Here is a 16,083-nt window from a genome sequence, read left to right as displayed (position 1 = left end):
AGTGAAGGAGGCAAGAGGTTAAGTACTTTACACAGGTAGTCAGGGATGGAACCAGGATGTGAACACAGGCCAGGTGACCAAGACACTCAGGGAAGAAGGGAGGGAGGGAGACAGACAGAAAGAGTGGGGAGGGAGATTTCACTCTAGCATTGTCTATGTAGAATGAGTTACCGAGAAAGGTTTTTTGGTCTGGGGATTTGGGGAAAAGACCCTGCAAATCCCCCTGACCTCGCACACTCACAAAGGTGGCTGGGCCAGCGGGCCCAAAGGCTGCCTCAAACGTGGACCTGCTCTGTGAACCCAGGCAAGCCAGGCCCCTCTCCCAGCCTCCGTTTCCCCATTTGTAACAGCGGGCTGGGCTCATGACTCCCAAGGCCAACCACGTCTGTGCCAACCACTGACCTCTGGGGTCCTGACTGCCCTCGCTTCTGAGGTCCCAGTGTCCGCGGCACCATCCTCCAGGGCTGGTCACTTACCAGCCCCCCAGCAGCCTGCGCTCTCCTGGCCGGAAGGTCAGAGCCCTGGTTTGGGTGTAAGTGATACCACCTGGTGCTGGTGCGTGGTGAGCACCGCCTCCAATCAGCATGAAGGGGGCGGTGCTTCACTCCAGATGACAGCCGCGGGCTCAGGTGATGAGACCTCCCAGTCGCAGGACATCAGTAGAAGCAGCTGGAGCGGAGCCGGAATCTGGGGAGATTCCCCACTCTTTCAGGGACTCATGCGCCCTGAGGCAAACTGTCCCCTCCTGAACCTCTACCTCAATGTCTCCAACCTCAGAGAATAACACCCCGCTCTGAGGAATGTCCCGGGGCAGAAATGAAAGCCCTTTGTAAACAGTAAAGTGCTTGCCAAATGTAAAGAGAAACAGCTGTATCAGAACAGAACCCACACGTTTTGGATTTTAAAAAGGAAATGTTTATTTTCATGTTATAAGGTGATTACAAACTCCTCTAAAAAAAAAAAAAGCAAAGATGAATTTAAAATATAGGTATACATATTTATCTAAAAAGCCAAAGAAGAAAAGAAAACCCCTGCAAAATACAGGAATTCATATCAGAAAACATTTATACATAAAAGCTTGTATACTGCAAGACTGAGTTACACACCAAGGATTTTATTCAAATACAAATGCTCCTCCTCAGAAGAGTCTCTTGTTGGTTGATTTTTTTTTTTTTTTACAAAAGTTTAAAATATCTTAAAAATATTTTGAAGTTTCAAAAAAAGTTCTGGTGAGCCAGACATATTTCTGGAAGGAAGCAAGACCCACATTCTCGGCATTCTCTTGTGCTAAATACAGTCACAGTTGCTAGGGATTCGAAAATTAATTGGGTTTAAAAAAAAAAAGTTAAGCCAACATCTCGATTTGAAGCCAAGTATATAACAAGATGCTCCAATCCCTCAGGGAACACGGCGGAATAGCCTGTAGTGACACCCGTAAGAGAACAATGAAACCCAGCTTCCGAGCTGCAGTCTGAAAGCCTGGCACTGAGAGGGGGCACAGAGGAGGGGGGAATGCTATTTCCTGGCCTCTGGGTACCTACACCCCTCTCCAAGTTTTGATGTCTGAGCTTTGTTGTTCTGTGGGTTTGTGCTTGCTGGAGTTTTGCACAGTGATATTCATAGCATCCACGTGGACAGCCTTGCCTGGCCCACCTGACCTTGGGTTTGAGGGCTGGATGGGACCTCTAGCCCCCTTGAGGGGGTTTCTCTTGGGTCCTTTCCCAGACTGTGTCTGAGGCTTGGTGTGGAAGGGAGGCACGCCTGCCAGAGCACTGGCTGCCCCAGCTGGAGGGGTAGTGCTGGGAGACGTTGGCTGGGGCCCTGACCGCCGTGTGCTGGCACCTGGGGACACAAGAACACTCTGGGCTAGGCTGAGGGGGGCTCCCTCTCCCCTCTGTCTCCCCACTGTCTTGGGGTGTGCTGGGGATCTGGGGTGAGAATGTGGCACTGGAGCTACAGAGAGGAAGCTGTGTATGGCCCAGAAATCATCCAAGGCCACTTCCGGCCACCTGGGAATTTCCCACGTGACCTCAGGCTAAATCCTGTCTGAGGGGCTCTGTCTGGACCCCTCAGTTTCCTGTGGTGCAACAGACGTCTCAGTGCCTCACTTCCAGACGGCTGCTGAGGGGAGGGTGCCGGGTGGACCAGCTCCCATCCCACTAAGCCATAGCTTGGGATCCAGCTGGCCCATGAACATGGTCACAGGGTGGGTTGCAGTTCACCGCGTCCCTGAACTCTGGGGACGGAGCATGTCCTTTTTCATAAAGGCTGGTCTTTGGTCTTCAGGGAGAACATGCCCCTTTGACAACGAGGGTGCTGACCGGGGGGCCCAGGAAGCCTCTCTATCAGTGACCGTACGGTTCCACCATAGGGACTAACCGGGCCCAGGCCCAGCTGGACAGAGCATCTCCCCAGGTGAGATTATCCTGGGGCCATTACCCATTTGTGCATGCTAAAAACATCCTTTAAACCTCTCTCTTGCATCCCTTCCAGATCTGGCTGCAAGTATCAGAATTTCCAACCCATCCCAGGCAGAGCATGGATGGCGGACTGCCCAGAGACAGGCGGACCAGAGTCGTGAGCTCCAATGACAAGTTTCCTTTATGTGGAGACATAGAAGTCACACACCATTACACATTGTACTCACAGAGCAGAGTTCTGCTGATACACAAGAGCTAGGGTATCAGACAGGAGGGTCACAAGTGGAGACAGGTGCTCGGGAGATGGGCGAGGGTCAGGCTTGGGAAAGTGGCTGACCTTCCTTCCAGGCAGGGCCTGGGGACTTGGTCTGCATGTGTCTTTGGTCTAGAATTTGGTCTGAGAATCTTATAAGAAGAGGCCTTTTTCGGGCTATTTCCAGAATGTTGCAATTTGCCTACGAACCCGAAACACTGTGGCCCTCCTCGCCCCCGCACGTAACCTGTCCCCAGTCATCGACAGTGGTTAGTTTACTAATGTTCCATAAGACAAAGGAGAACAGGTCACATTCCTACTTGATAAAATCAGGAAAAAACCCCAAAACAATACAATCAATCAGATACAGTAGCAACCATAAATGCATCGTAAAACAGGCACACAGACTTGCTGACGGTTTGGAATAGGATTGGGTGCTGTTTAGCAGGGTGTATGTTTTGGAGACAGCGGACTGTGAATGCTTGCTAAAGACGAGAGGTTCAGAATCGTCTCTGCCCCTTGGGAGGGGGACACCCGAGACTCCTCCCCTGCCCGGATTTGGGGAGGGGGTCCCAGGATTCAGAGAGCCCCTGCTCTGAACGCCAGAGCCGGATCCTGCTCTCCACACCCCCGAGGCAGTCACTGCCGTTTCCGCGTGACAACGTTTCCGTTTACTTTACACCCTGAACTTGGAAGTTTCTGTTTAAATGGCACAGTTTAGATCCAAATGCGGGCTGGGTGGAGGGGTGTCCGTACTTGGGATTTTAAAGGTGGAGTGCCTTCCGTCCTGGTTCAGGGAGGAATGCCAGTTCTGGGGTGCCTGCCCCCGAACAACCCTGACTCACCTCCTGACCTCGATCCCCACATAGTGCGTACCCGACCCCAGCTTTTGCGGTGAAGGGGGAATAAAGAGTTTCCTTATCTCCCAGGTTACCAGCGTGGGTTGTACTTGTGCCTGAATTTGCAGGAAAGTTTGGGGATCACCTCACCCCAATGAAAGCTCGCTCCTGGCACTCCCTGCTAGGCGCCAGGGCGGCCCCGGGCTGGGGTCTTCAACAAGAGCCTCTGAGATGAATACAGAGCTGAGGGTGGAGAGCTGAGGGTGGAGAGCTGAGGAAAGAAGAGCACCGCCCCCTCCCCGGGGTCCCGGGCGCCTGGGGCCACGTCCTTTGGTCCACTTGCTCACCCCTCGCCCCTCACCAAATACGTACACCACGCTTCCCCTACAAGCAGCTGCGAGAGATGTCGGCTGGGGGAACAACCAGAAGCTGATCGGAATCCCCATCCAGGCCACAGCCCCATCTGCGTGAGGTCTGCAGCCCTGAGACCCCCGCTCCTGCTGGGTAGCCTCCACTCCCTCCCTGGGACGTGCCAGGAAGGACGCCGCTCCCTCGCACACGGATGGTTCTGACAGCCCTTCTGACTATCCCCGCCTCAGTCTCGAAATAAAAGGGACTCTGCTCTTGATGCAATGGTTCCCAGTGCTCTCAGCATCACACTTTTCCTGTTGGGCCTCATCTGTGGGCTTTGAGTCCCTTTATATTTGAGAGGTTGGTTCATTATTTTGGCATCTCTCTTGTTGGCTAAGACAAGTGTCGTGAGGCGTCTCCCAACAGCCTTCCTTTCTCCAGCCCCTCGGGGTCTGGCCCGATAGCTGTTTGCTTCACTTGAACAAGGCTGGTAAGGTACTACACCTTTAAAATGGGTCTGCTGTCCCAGGAAAATTCTACCCTGCGTTTTGGGGGCAGAACTTTCTGCCAGCTACACAGCACCGAAGAATTGCTTTTGAAAACAAGATCTATTGCTGGCAAGATCAATTCAAGTGGTAAAAGTGTAGGACAATCTCTACGTGTATACACAGTTATATGTTAAAAAAAAATACAAAGAAAAATTGACCAAGTTCCCATAAAATACATCTAATTCCATACGAAAGCTCTGCCTCAGCCCGGGCAGCTGCCCGTGGGTATTCTTTTTGTACAAAATATCCCCAAATCAAAACAAAATACACATACACACAACACCACACACACACACACACACACACACACACACACGCACACGCACACGCACACACAAACATTTTCTGTGACAATTAAAAAAAAATCCTAGTGCAAATATAAAGCTCTGTAAACCTGGTCCTATAAGAATCTAATGTTAGTAAACAGCAGGAAAGCAGCCCGTCGACTGGGAGAGAGCTCACATCATGGTCTCCACTATGATGTGGGTTGGTTTCCTGAGCGTGCTGTTAACGGACATGCGGGAGCTGTAGGGCATCGCCCCCTCTCGCTCCACGGCCCAACGGTTGGGTTCCCTCGGTGTCAGCAGGTACTTGAGTCTCTGGAGGAAGAAGGGGACAGGCACGGGGAGGCAGGTCAGCGGGCCCGGTTTCCCTCTTCACCTCGGGTCCTGCCAGTGTGCTCTGTGGCCTTTGCCAAACTAGTACCCTCTCTGGACCACCCATTTCATCCACTGGCAAATAGAGGACTTGAACTAAGGTCCCTCCAGGCCCTGAATGAGGGCAGAGTGCCCGCCGGTAGTTTCCTTGGCCAAGCCCTGCTTACACACCTCAGGGACAGGAGACTCACACCTCCAAACTCTTTCCCCCTTCTCTGTCCCATGGAGCTGAAATACAGCTCCTTGTGATTCTCGTTCCCCTATTTCTCTGACTTGCAAAGCAGCTGAGTTCCTGCAATTTGTATGCCCGAGGTTGGGTAACTGTCTTGAGCCTCCCATGGCTCCCACTTTCCCCGAGGAGAACCTCCGTCTCCCACAAGCTGCATGTCCTGCCTTCTCCATTTCCCCACTGAGGGTCTGGAGACCACTGCCTGGGTCTGTGCTGCCCCTCCCAACAGAGGGGACAGAGGCTGGACCACTGCCAGGCACACAGCAGTTTGTCCTCCCCAGGTTGCCAGATGATAGGATCAGTAAGGGAAGGAGCCCTCCCCAGGGCACCCAGAAAAGCAACAGCAGAGCTGGGACTTGAACTCAGAGCTCCCGCCTCCCAGCCCACCTCCCGCCAAGCGTCCACTCAGCGGCTTAAGTAGGAAGCAGGTGCTAACAAGAAACCCTCTATCTCGGCATTTACGTTCAATTTAGGTATAGAACAATTTTCAAAAGCTGCTTGTTAAAAGCTACGATATTTCATGTGAAAATCCAGACTTCCATCTACTCTTTAAAAACCACAGGTCTGGCCACCCCAGGCCCACATCTCCTTGAAAACGGGAGCCAGAGCTGAGAGCATCACTGCATCCTGCGATGGTTCTCGACTTCCCGAGCCCCAGCTCCCCAGTCCCCCTCCCCACCTGGGTTGGCTGCCTGGGCCCTGGAGGAAACAGACCAGAGGCCCCAGGTACAGGGCGAAGGTGGAACCCAGCAGGAGGGGAGGGCCCTGCCCCCCCTTCATCGCTTTGCCTCTCCTGACATCTGTACAATGGGTGTGCGCCCCGAACTGGGGACATGAGGCAAACACCCCCGGGCAGCTACCTGGGGCCCCGTTTATGCAGGAGGTGCAGACATAATTGGAATCCTCCCGGGATGGAGCTCAGAGAGAAGTTCATGGCTGGGAGGACCCCTTGGCAACCTGTGCAGGTAGGTGGTCGAGGGGCATGTGGTGAAGACAGGTGGATGGTGGCCAGGTGCCTTCAGAGGAGGGGGCTTTGGTTAACGGTCAGGTTTGGGGGTGAGGACCGGTTGTGAATTTGGGGTGGACTCGAATCCTTCCCCCGCACCAACCCCACTCTGCCCAAACCTCTAAACTTGGGATGGAACAATATTTTAAAATTAGGCTTCAAAGAGACACAAGTCAGTGACCTGTTGGGTGTAGCTGTGGGCACTGAGTAATCAGGACAGACATCCAACACCCCCTGTTGTGCCCTCCATTAACCCTTTGGTTTCTGGGTGGTAGGGACATTCTGGAAATTCCTGGGGGAGGGGCTGGGTCTGTCCCAGGCCCAGTATTTCAGTATTTTGACACACGATAGGGCCAATCAGCATTCTGGCTGAATACTGGGGTCCTTCCCTGTGTCCTCTGAGAAAACACAATGGGTCCAGTGCTGCAGGAACACCCCAAGCGTCCTCCTGGCTCAGACAGACCCCAGCCTCATGGTTTCCTCCTGGCATACATACCCCTGCCTACTTCCTCTGTCTCGGGAAGGCTGGTCTGGTCTTCTTCTGCCCGGCCCGGCATCTTTCCCCACCAACAACACCCCCAGGTCAATCCCCTGCCCACAAGGAAACCAGCCCAGCCCAAGAGGGAGCCAGGGCCCCAGGACATCCTGGCTCCAGATTTTTAAGAGAATAACAATAAAAACAGCCCAGAACAAAACAGTGCCGTCTTGGAGCCGGCCCAAGCCCAAAGGTTAAGGGAGAGTCTAAGAAAAGGATTTCTTGGAAAGAGCCCCGACTTTTGCCAGGGCCTGGAATCTCCAGGATTGTTGGAGGAATTTCTGAGAGGATGGTGGCGGGAGGGAGGCGCAGGGAGGAGACTGGTGGGCACAGGGGCCTGGGAGCTGGAGGGTCTGTTCGGTGCACAGGTGGCTTCTGAGGGTCGGGCAGCAGATGGGGCCACATGTCTGGCGAGGGGAACACCAGCACGGGCTGGGCTCGTCTGAAACTTGGCTCCAGGGCCAGGGAAGGCCTCTGGCTGAAGCTCAGCCTTGCTCGTGAGCTCCTGTCTCCCGTCTCACCACTTGGGAAACCTGGCCCCCACTGCTCCCGGGTGAAGCCCCGGCTCTTATCTTGGAATCCAAAGCTGCCACCACCTCTCCGGCCCCCGGCCCGGCCCTTGAATGTGTCACTGTTGCCCATTTTCCCACTATACACTCTCCTGCCCACAATCTCAACCACTCCACAGGGCAGGTGAGAGGTCTGGCGCTCAGAGAGGGCAAGTGACCTGCCCAAGGTCACACAGCAAACTGACAGCTGGCTGGCCTTCAGCATCCTGCCCCCACCCCAAATCCAGACTCGGGGCCCTGTGTGCTTACCACGAGGAACGGCCCTTCCGTCTGGCAGAGGCGGATGACCATGACCAAGGGGACGCACACAATGGAGGACAGGGCCAGGCTCCAGCCCAGCCCGATGGCCCAGTTGGGGTACACGTAGACTTTGTTGTAGGTCAGGGGTACATACTTGACGAGAGAGAAGATAAAACATCCCTGTGGAGAGACGGGGGCGGTCAGGGGGCTTCTGGGACCAGGGCAGGCTCCACCCAAGAGGCTCACACCCTTCTCCCTCTGGTGCAGGAGGGCCGCCCCCAGGGTAAACCTGATCAAGCCGCCTCCTTGCTCAAAACCCTTCTGTGGTTCCCCAGGACCTTCGGGATGCAAACTCCTTGTCTGGCCGGCAATTCCCTGTCACCTACCCACTGCCTCTTTCTCTGCCACTATACTCCAGCTACCTAGAATTCCTTTCAGCTTCTCAGCCGCTTGCCCTGGGGTCTCTGGGCAGGCTGTTCCCACTCACTGGGAACCTCTCTCTTGATCACCTTCTCCTCATCCTAAATTTGCACTAATGGTCCTGCCCAGGCCCCGCCCAGGCTCAGTCAGGTGCCCACACTTCCCTTCCCAGAAAGCGCGATTTTTCAATTCTTCATGATCACAATTACTCGTTCCCCACCCAGCCTGAGTCAATGAGAGCGGAAGGTGTGTCTGTCTCATTCCCCTGTTTCCCTGACATGTGGTGTAGCTCTGGGGGCACACAGCTTCCCTTCGGCCACTGCCACCCCTCCACCTCCCTCTCTGAGCCCCAGGCCCAGCCCCCAAGGCAGGGTGTGGACCTGGGCCTTGCTGCCCTGTTGGGGGGTCCAGCTTAAGCCACGCCCAAGCCATTTATCAAAAACGTTTACTTTTTGATAAATATTGATTTATAATAATCCTAAGCATTTTTTAATCTTAAAAATAAGCATCCAAAAACTTCAAGTGAACTATATTTTAGGATCAGCTTGTCTTTATCTTGAAGGTTGGTTTTTAACCACCTTTGCACCCAGGGGTCCATTATCAGAACACAGCATAGGGCTCTGTCCCTTAAGCATGTCCACATCACTGACTGACAGACCTATTTCCAGCCAAACAGGCTCTTTCCCCTGCACTCTCAGTGTGGCCTTGCCTGCCCGGGCCTGCGATCCTCCCTAGGACTGTCTTTTCCTCTGGGAGGGTCAGACTCACCAATGATCAGTGATACTTCAAAATGGTGGTGTCAAAAGGAAAAACAGAAGTGGCTTTTAATTCTTAAGGAACATAGGGGTGGGGTGGAGTCAGCTCTGCGCCCCAAAGCCTGCACTCTAGGCTGGCTGGAGGGCTGCTTCCGGTCAGAACTACAGCCTCTCCGTGTAGAACCCAGTGAAAATGACTTAAACCTTCATTATCTAATAAGGGGGGTTTGAAGGGAAGACAAACCTATCTAAACCAGAATTGGTGAGGGGGTGGGGGGAATGCTCTTCATTAGGCACCTACTGTATGCCTGGCCCTGTTGTTGCTGTCCTACGTGTGGGGTGACGCTTAGAGGGGGAGGGTCCCAAGGGAGGGCAGCTCTGCCCTCCCAACCCAACCCGGGAAGCAGCGTGTCCGCCTGTGTCACTCTTCCCGCCACCTCAGAATGCAGCCTCTCACCTATCCAATCCCCGAGGGAGGGAGGGAGGGAGGAGGAATCCCATGGTCAGAGTGGTGAGGGGAGTTGCCCACAAATAAATCATTAAGTGAGGATGAGAACACGGGCTTTGCACCCACCTAAATTCACCACCAACAATGCACTCCCCGATCATGGTTACTGGCTGCTACAGCTTCCTTATATTGTGGGGAAAATCTGCATCTCAGATGAAAAGGCCGAGACCGTGTTCAGTAATAAAGTAACAACCTAAGACAACCTAAGACGGTCGCTGCCACTCAGCCCCGCATCAGTTGGTCTCCTTGTTTTACAAATGCAGGAACTTGGGCCCTGTGAGGAAAGGCCTGGAAACAGAGGTCACTGAGGGGAGGGCCCATTTATCTCCCGGCACCTGGTTCCTAAACACAAGGAACATTTCTGCCATCTGTGCTCCCCACGGTCTGAGCTGAGAGCAGCATAGCAGACGTCTTTCCTTGCAATTAGCTCCAAGCTCATGATAGGTTTCAAACACCGGCAAGGAAGCAGCTTTTGCTGCAGAGGACCTCCCTTTGGCCAGAGCCTCCTAGCGGAGCCTAACGGGTGCCTGGGCCCCAAGGCCGCATCCCCAGATGGCAGGTGCAGGAACCCTGGTGCGAAGGGGGACGTGCACATCACTGCCCTTGGGTCCTGGTGGCTACTAAGCTTCCTTGTTCCTGGGAGAGGCCAGGGTTCCTCTCTGCTGGGACCTCCCCTCTCCAGGCACGAGCCCCGCCCTCCATGGGAAACACTGCATTTCCAGGGTCTATGACGTCTCCATTCGACATTCCCCAAGGCCCCTCAACTTAATCAGTGACCCTGACTGTGCCCATGAACTCTGGAAGCGTTTGAGGAAAGGTCATGTACTCAGTGATGGAACCCTGCAATTTCTTGGCGCGCCCGACTCGCGCCCCTCTGCCAGCACTGCCGTTCCGGCTCCCTCCTCCTGACAAGCTCCTACTCATGCTGCACAGGGAACCCTCCGGAGCAGCCTGGCCCCTCCCCAGCACAGCTGCCACTAGGCTTGTCAGAGGCCAGCACTAAGCAGATGCTGAGTGAACGATGCGTTAGCGGGTGAAACTGTCAAGCTCCGGGGAGGAACGGCTACTGCCCGCGGCCGCGCGGAAGGACACTCACAAGACAGAGAAGCGGAGTGACCACGGCCCAGCTGTACTTCATCCAGGGCCCAGGCCGATAGCCGATCATGTCCTCAATACCGTCATAAAAGTTATCACTGCCTGCAAGAGACAGAGGCAGACAGATGTTGACCCGGTGTCCGATGCAGCATCCGCCCCGGGAACAGCACAGCAGGGGCTCAAGGGCCCTGGGGGGGGTGGCGGGGAGGGGGTGTCTCCAGGGCCTCATCCAGGTCCCTGCATCACAAATCCCAAGTGTTGGCAGACGTTTATCTGAAATGATCTAAAATTCACATGTCTCTGGGCACCCGGTATTTTTCTGGTAACTTTACGCAGACCCCCAAAACCCGGTGTGGCCATTCCAAGGTCTTGAGGAAGTCAGAATGGACCATTCCTGGACCCTAGAGTGGTTCATCAAAGACAGACCCCTGGCATGGCCGAATTCTGTGTTTGTCAAAGCATCCACTCACACCTTGCACCTTCAGCATGGGGAGAATCTTCGGTGTGGCTACGGTCATATTATTTGTGCTGGAAGGGGCGGCCTTGAGAGGAAAAGTCCAGGCAGGGAGCGACTCTGTGTCTGACTCAAAATGAAATTCCCACTAGAATTCTGTTTCTGAAGCTTCTAGATAGAGAAGCCCAAAGGAGAGACTTGAGTAAGATATGCAAACATCTCTACTCACCATATATCCAGGCAATAGCAAAACATTCAAAGAATGCAACCCACAAAAGGCATACACCGCTAGCTGCATAGTAGTCAAAGAGCTGAAACACATACATGCCACCCTGTGAAGAAAAAACCAGAGAAGGTGGGTTTGTTATTTGGCATCTCATTCCCTCAATATATAAAGAGATCTGGCCTGTCAATAAGAAATAGAAAATCCAAGGAAAAAAAAAGTGCAGAGGGTGTAAGGACCAGATACATGTCTAAACAGATGCTTAACTTCATGTTTGACAAATTTAATTAAAAAGATACACACACACAGAAAAGAAAGCAAAACATGTCTTTCTTAGCGAAAAATGATGGGTTCTCTGAAGCCTGTTTCCAAAGGAGGGGCTTAACACTCACTGTGGTCAACACAGAAGACTTCAGTGAGACCCTGTTGCTCAGTGTATGAACCTGTGGCCTGCCTTTCAGGGGGTGTTTCTTACAGACACTTCGAGAAAAGCATTTATTTTTACTTCTGGTAAGGAAAATCGGTGATGTGAAACCCCAAATTTGGGGGCAAATGCAACCCTCTGCTGGAGAGTATGGAGAGATGGGTGAGGGGCACAGGAGGGATCAGCCCGGGCCCGGGCTTAGGTTCACATGCTCACACGCCTCCCCTGCAGGCCTGAGAAGGGCCACTGCACACAGTGCGGTGGGGGGGGGTGGGGGGGGGCCGGGGGGGCGGGGACAGAGCTGTGGTTAAAATGGATTTCGGCTGAAGTACCCCTTTCTCAGTCATCTGCGGATGAGATAGGACAGAGGGCAGAGGGTGGCCACTGTGCTGCCAGGGTAACAGGGAAGTGGGGCAGGGAGTCCTGGATGGGGCAGGACTCCTGAAGTAGGGTGGCCAGGAGCTCAGCTCTCACCCAGCTGCCTCCACGCTGGGAGCGGGGAGGTGGCGTGGCCTTGAACTGGCCTTTGAAACACATTTAGAGCAACAAGGGCCCCGCCAGGGGAGGCCCCTCATGCCAGGGGAGAGAGCCACCTACCTCCGTCACCATGGTCAGCCCCAGCAGGTAGCTGACACAACATATGGAGGCGATGAAGATTTCCCGGCGGAAACCCTTCCTTAGGAAGGATGGGTGAAGGTCGACCAAGGACGTGATCTGTCCTTCCACTTCCACAAACTGGGGAGGAAAGGAGAGGGGTGAGTGGCAGAGGTCCAGCAGCCCCTCAGCTCAGAGACAAGGCCCCAGCGAGGTCGGCTGTGGGGTAGAGTCCACACCGTTGGGCTCCGTGTGGTGAGTAGTCCTGCCTGCTGAGCCAGGCCTGGCGGGCCACGCGCAGCTGTCCAAATACTCCACACCTCTGCGGCCCTGAGCGCTTCTCTGAGGTCCGTGCTGACCCTCCACCGGGCATGCCCGCTGGCACGCGTGCATCGACGCGGCAACCTCCCACTTTGGTCTGGGTCATCTTTGAAGCCAAGGGCGGTGCCCCATCATTTCTGGGCCTTGAGCGCCCGGCCGGGCCTGGCGCAAAGGGCAGCGCGGCAGCACGTGACCAATGGGTGGTAACCCAGGCAAGTCTGGGCCTTAGCTCCCCATCCAATTCACATGGTGGTTTTTAACCCTGTGGGGATCGTGGGCCCGTGGGGGGATTTTGCACACGTGCGTGCACGCCCAAAGGCCCATGTGTGTGAGCCAAATGCGGCCTGTGACCCTGGGAACCCATCCCTGGGCTCCCAAAGGTAAAACAGCTGATCGAAAACGCCAGTCCATGAGTAGCTTTCTCGGGTGACCCTCAATCTTTCTAAATCATCTCATCTTTGCACCTAATGATTTATCCCGGAGGTCATCCCACATCAGTCCATGCAGCTGCCTCGGTTCTTAAATGGTGGCATAAAACTCCGTCCTGTGGACGCTTACCATCATGGATCTAACCAGTGCCCTGCAGACGGTGTCCAGCCTCCACGGCTGCTGACCTGGGCAGGACTCTTCCCCCAAGTCTGTCTGTCTTTAGACATGTGTGCACAAGTATCTGTAGCACAGTCTAGACGTACGCTTCAGAGTTAAAGGCATGCAGATGCACTATAATTGGGGTGGCTACAGCCAAACTGCTCTGCCCACCAACACACCCTCTGAGGCCATCTGATTCCTTTAAACGTTAACAAGCTAAAACCTCGACCTGTCTGCTCTCTCATCTGGGAGAGGCTTTGGGGAAGGAGGTTTCCCCAGCCTTCCTACAAGACATGGCCAACCGCTGGCTCCTTTAAGCATCACGGGACGATCGAGGAACATACACAAGGAGCAAGTCCCTTTCATGTGCCCAAAGGGGCTGGAAATTCAGGGAAAAGATGATCAAGAGGCTCTTGAAAGGGGTCCAAAGAGAACAGGGGGCTGATGATTTGACCTCTGATTGATGTGTCAGCCAAAGGGGTTCTGAGTCTAAATTGTCACTGGATTAGAGCAGACCTGCAGCTCAAACATTAAGCTTGAAAAGCAGTTAAAAACAAAGGTTCTGGGACTTCCCTGGTGGTGCAGTGGTTAAGAATCCGCCTGCCAATGCAGGGGACACGGGTTCGATCCCTGGGCCGGGAAGATCCCACATGCCGCGGAGCAACTAAGCCCGTGCGCCACAACTACTAAGCTCTAGAGCCCTCGAGCCAGAACAACTGAGCCCGCACGCCACAACTACTGAAGCCCTCGCGCCTAGGGCCCGTGCTCTGCAACAAGAGAAGCCACCGCAATAAGAAGCCCGCGCACCACAACGAAGACTAGCCCCTGCTCGCCGCAACTAGAGAAAGCCTGCGCGCAGCAACGGAGACCCAACGCAGCCAAAAATAAAAAATAAATGAATTAATTAAAAACAGAACAAAACAAAAAAAACAAAGATTCTTTCCTTTTTTGAGATTGGAAAATTAAAGACAGGAAGATCCAGTGTCACTGAGAGTCAGGGCCAACAGCAGCACAAGCTCCTTGTTTCCAAGTTCACTGCACCTCTGGGGGACACCAACCCCAGCCCTCACCCGCTCCACCAGCCTCTCGAGACCTCCCTCACTTAATAGTGGTGTGACCCTGACTTCTCTGAGCCTCAGCTTCCTTCTCTGTAAAATGGGAGCATCTTGCGTACTCAACTGGGGTGATGAGAAAGATGGGAAATCATCAGAGTAGACTGGCAATGGGGTGATTCCTGCTAACGCACATCAGGGGCTGAATGGGTGAGCTCCTGGGCGAGAGGGAATCCAGCTCTCTTCTCCTTGTGCTGTTTGTTCACAGACTGTGTCCCCCTCGGGCGGGCCAGCTAGCGAGCATCTGCCTCCACATGGGTGACAGTCCGACTCCCTCTCCCTGGGAAACACATAGCGGTATGATGGCCCCTCAGCCAAACACAGTGCTCCCCCCAAATGCTAGGAACACCCCCTCCTCTAATGAGCGAGGCTCACGCTCCCCCTGCCTGAGACTGGCTGTGGATCCCTGCATGTCCAAAGAACAGAGTTCTTTGGGGGGAACTCAAAGGAAAGGCCAACTAGCAGGGACGAACTGGCAGGACTGGGGACAGGCAGCCATGACTCCAGTCCTTAACCCACTGGGTGCGGCCTCAGCCCAGGGCCGGTTCCCTCTGAGCCTCAGTTTTCTCGGCTCCGGGGAACAGTTGTTCCCAGGCATCGGGACACTGTGTGGATTAAGGAGCTGATGCATAAAAGCTAGGTTAGGAGGGAGGGTTCGTGTTTAGTGGGGACAGAGTTTCAGTTTGGGAACATGAGAAAGTTCTGGAGATGGATGGTGGTGACGGCCGCACAACAACGTGAGCGTACTTAACGCCCTGAGCTGGGCGCTTAAAAATGGTTACGATGGTTGATTCTGTGTTATGTGTACTTTGCCACACATGACACGTGAAGCCTGGTCTGAGTGGACAGCTCGCAGGGCAGGGCCCCTATCACTGCTGGTGCTGTACGAGGTGGTCGCTGGCATCTGCAAAACCTTCCCCCACGTCCCTGACTTCACAGAGCACACAGATGCAGGGGAGGGATGCCAGGGTTCGAATCCCACCGTGCCCTTTCCTGGCACATCAATTAGGCAGGTCGTTCAGTGCCATGAGTTCCATGCTCTGAAGCAGAAGAACACCGGCTCCCTCCGAGGCTGGCTTTGAGAGCTTTGAGATTCCCTAAGCAAACAGCCGCAGTGGGCCTGGCTCAGAGGTGCACATCCTCAACCAGGGGAAATCTAATGAATAACCCCCTCTGCCTGTTCACGAAGCAGTTCCCAATTTTGGGCCCATGGAGATGTCACGCTTTGTCATTTATTAACCTCTTTCTGTTTTTGTCTTTGGCTTTCACTGAGAGCTCTGGAAGAAGTGATAAAAGCCATTTGCTTGGGGCGTCTGAAGGCCAAACTCATTAACTAGGAATGACGGATGGAGCCCTCCTGCTGTTTACACAGCTCAAGCCCATCAACAACTGCACAAGTATTTTGTTTACAGTCTCCCAAATGTTTTCCTTCCGTCTTCTCTGATAATCCTGGTCCTCTTTCCGCCAAATCCTCCACTCTTCTCTTGACCTTGCTAGCGGACCACCTCCTCTCCGCTGCCTGACCTTCTAAGACTTTCTTCCTACCCGGTTCTGAATCCCCGGGGACCATCCGGGCACGGGCCTTGAGGCTGCTGCCCAGGGGGCAGGGGCAAAGCCCTCTCCTGAACAGGAGCAGGCCCCCACCTCTCACAGGGTGAGACCAGACCTCTGTGAGGCAGCCGGAGCCCAGCCTGCAGACGAGGCTGCCTTTCAGTGCCTGACCTCAGATGAAGGCCCATGTGGCCATGCGCACAGGGCCAGCCCGCCCTGCACACCTTAACTGTCCACCCCTGTGCACAGGTGTGTGGAGCCACACCTGTGCTCTCGAGAAGGCCTCAGAGAAAACACACCTATCTCCAGGGAAGGTGTCCCAGGGGCTCACTCTACGGTCCTCCGAGCACCACTGACTGCTCCCTACCAGGCACTGTGCCTGGCATTTCCCA

At 54.3% G+C, this 16,083-nt stretch overlaps 1 protein-coding gene across 2 annotated transcripts in view; it reads right to left on the bottom strand.

Moving 5' to 3' along the window:
* Positions 1-892: 892 nt before the first annotated feature.
* The window catches only part of SLC6A6 (solute carrier family 6 member 6), an 80,066-nt gene continuing 64,875 nt past the window's right edge, over positions 893-16,083 (bottom strand). For both annotated transcript variants that reach the window (XM_012538464.3, XM_049716029.1), the window contains exons 11-15: positions 12,123-12,260; positions 11,108-11,210; positions 10,426-10,526; positions 7,656-7,826; positions 893-5,010 (exon numbers count right to left, since the gene is read on the bottom strand). In XM_012538464.3, coding sequence (XP_012393918.1) covers positions 4,870-5,010; positions 7,656-7,826; positions 10,426-10,526; positions 11,108-11,210; positions 12,123-12,260 — 654 coding nt within the window. In that variant the 3' untranslated portion in view covers positions 893-4,869. The remainder of the gene's footprint in view (positions 5,011-7,655; positions 7,827-10,425; positions 10,527-11,107; positions 11,211-12,122; positions 12,261-16,083) is intronic.

The sequence above is a fragment of the Orcinus orca genome, chromosome 10 (assembly GCF_937001465.1).
Source record: "Orcinus orca chromosome 10, mOrcOrc1.1, whole genome shotgun sequence".
In the NCBI taxonomy this organism is placed as follows: domain Eukaryota; kingdom Metazoa; phylum Chordata; class Mammalia; order Artiodactyla; family Delphinidae; genus Orcinus; species Orcinus orca.
This window is presented reverse-complemented; position numbering and strand designations above follow the sequence as displayed.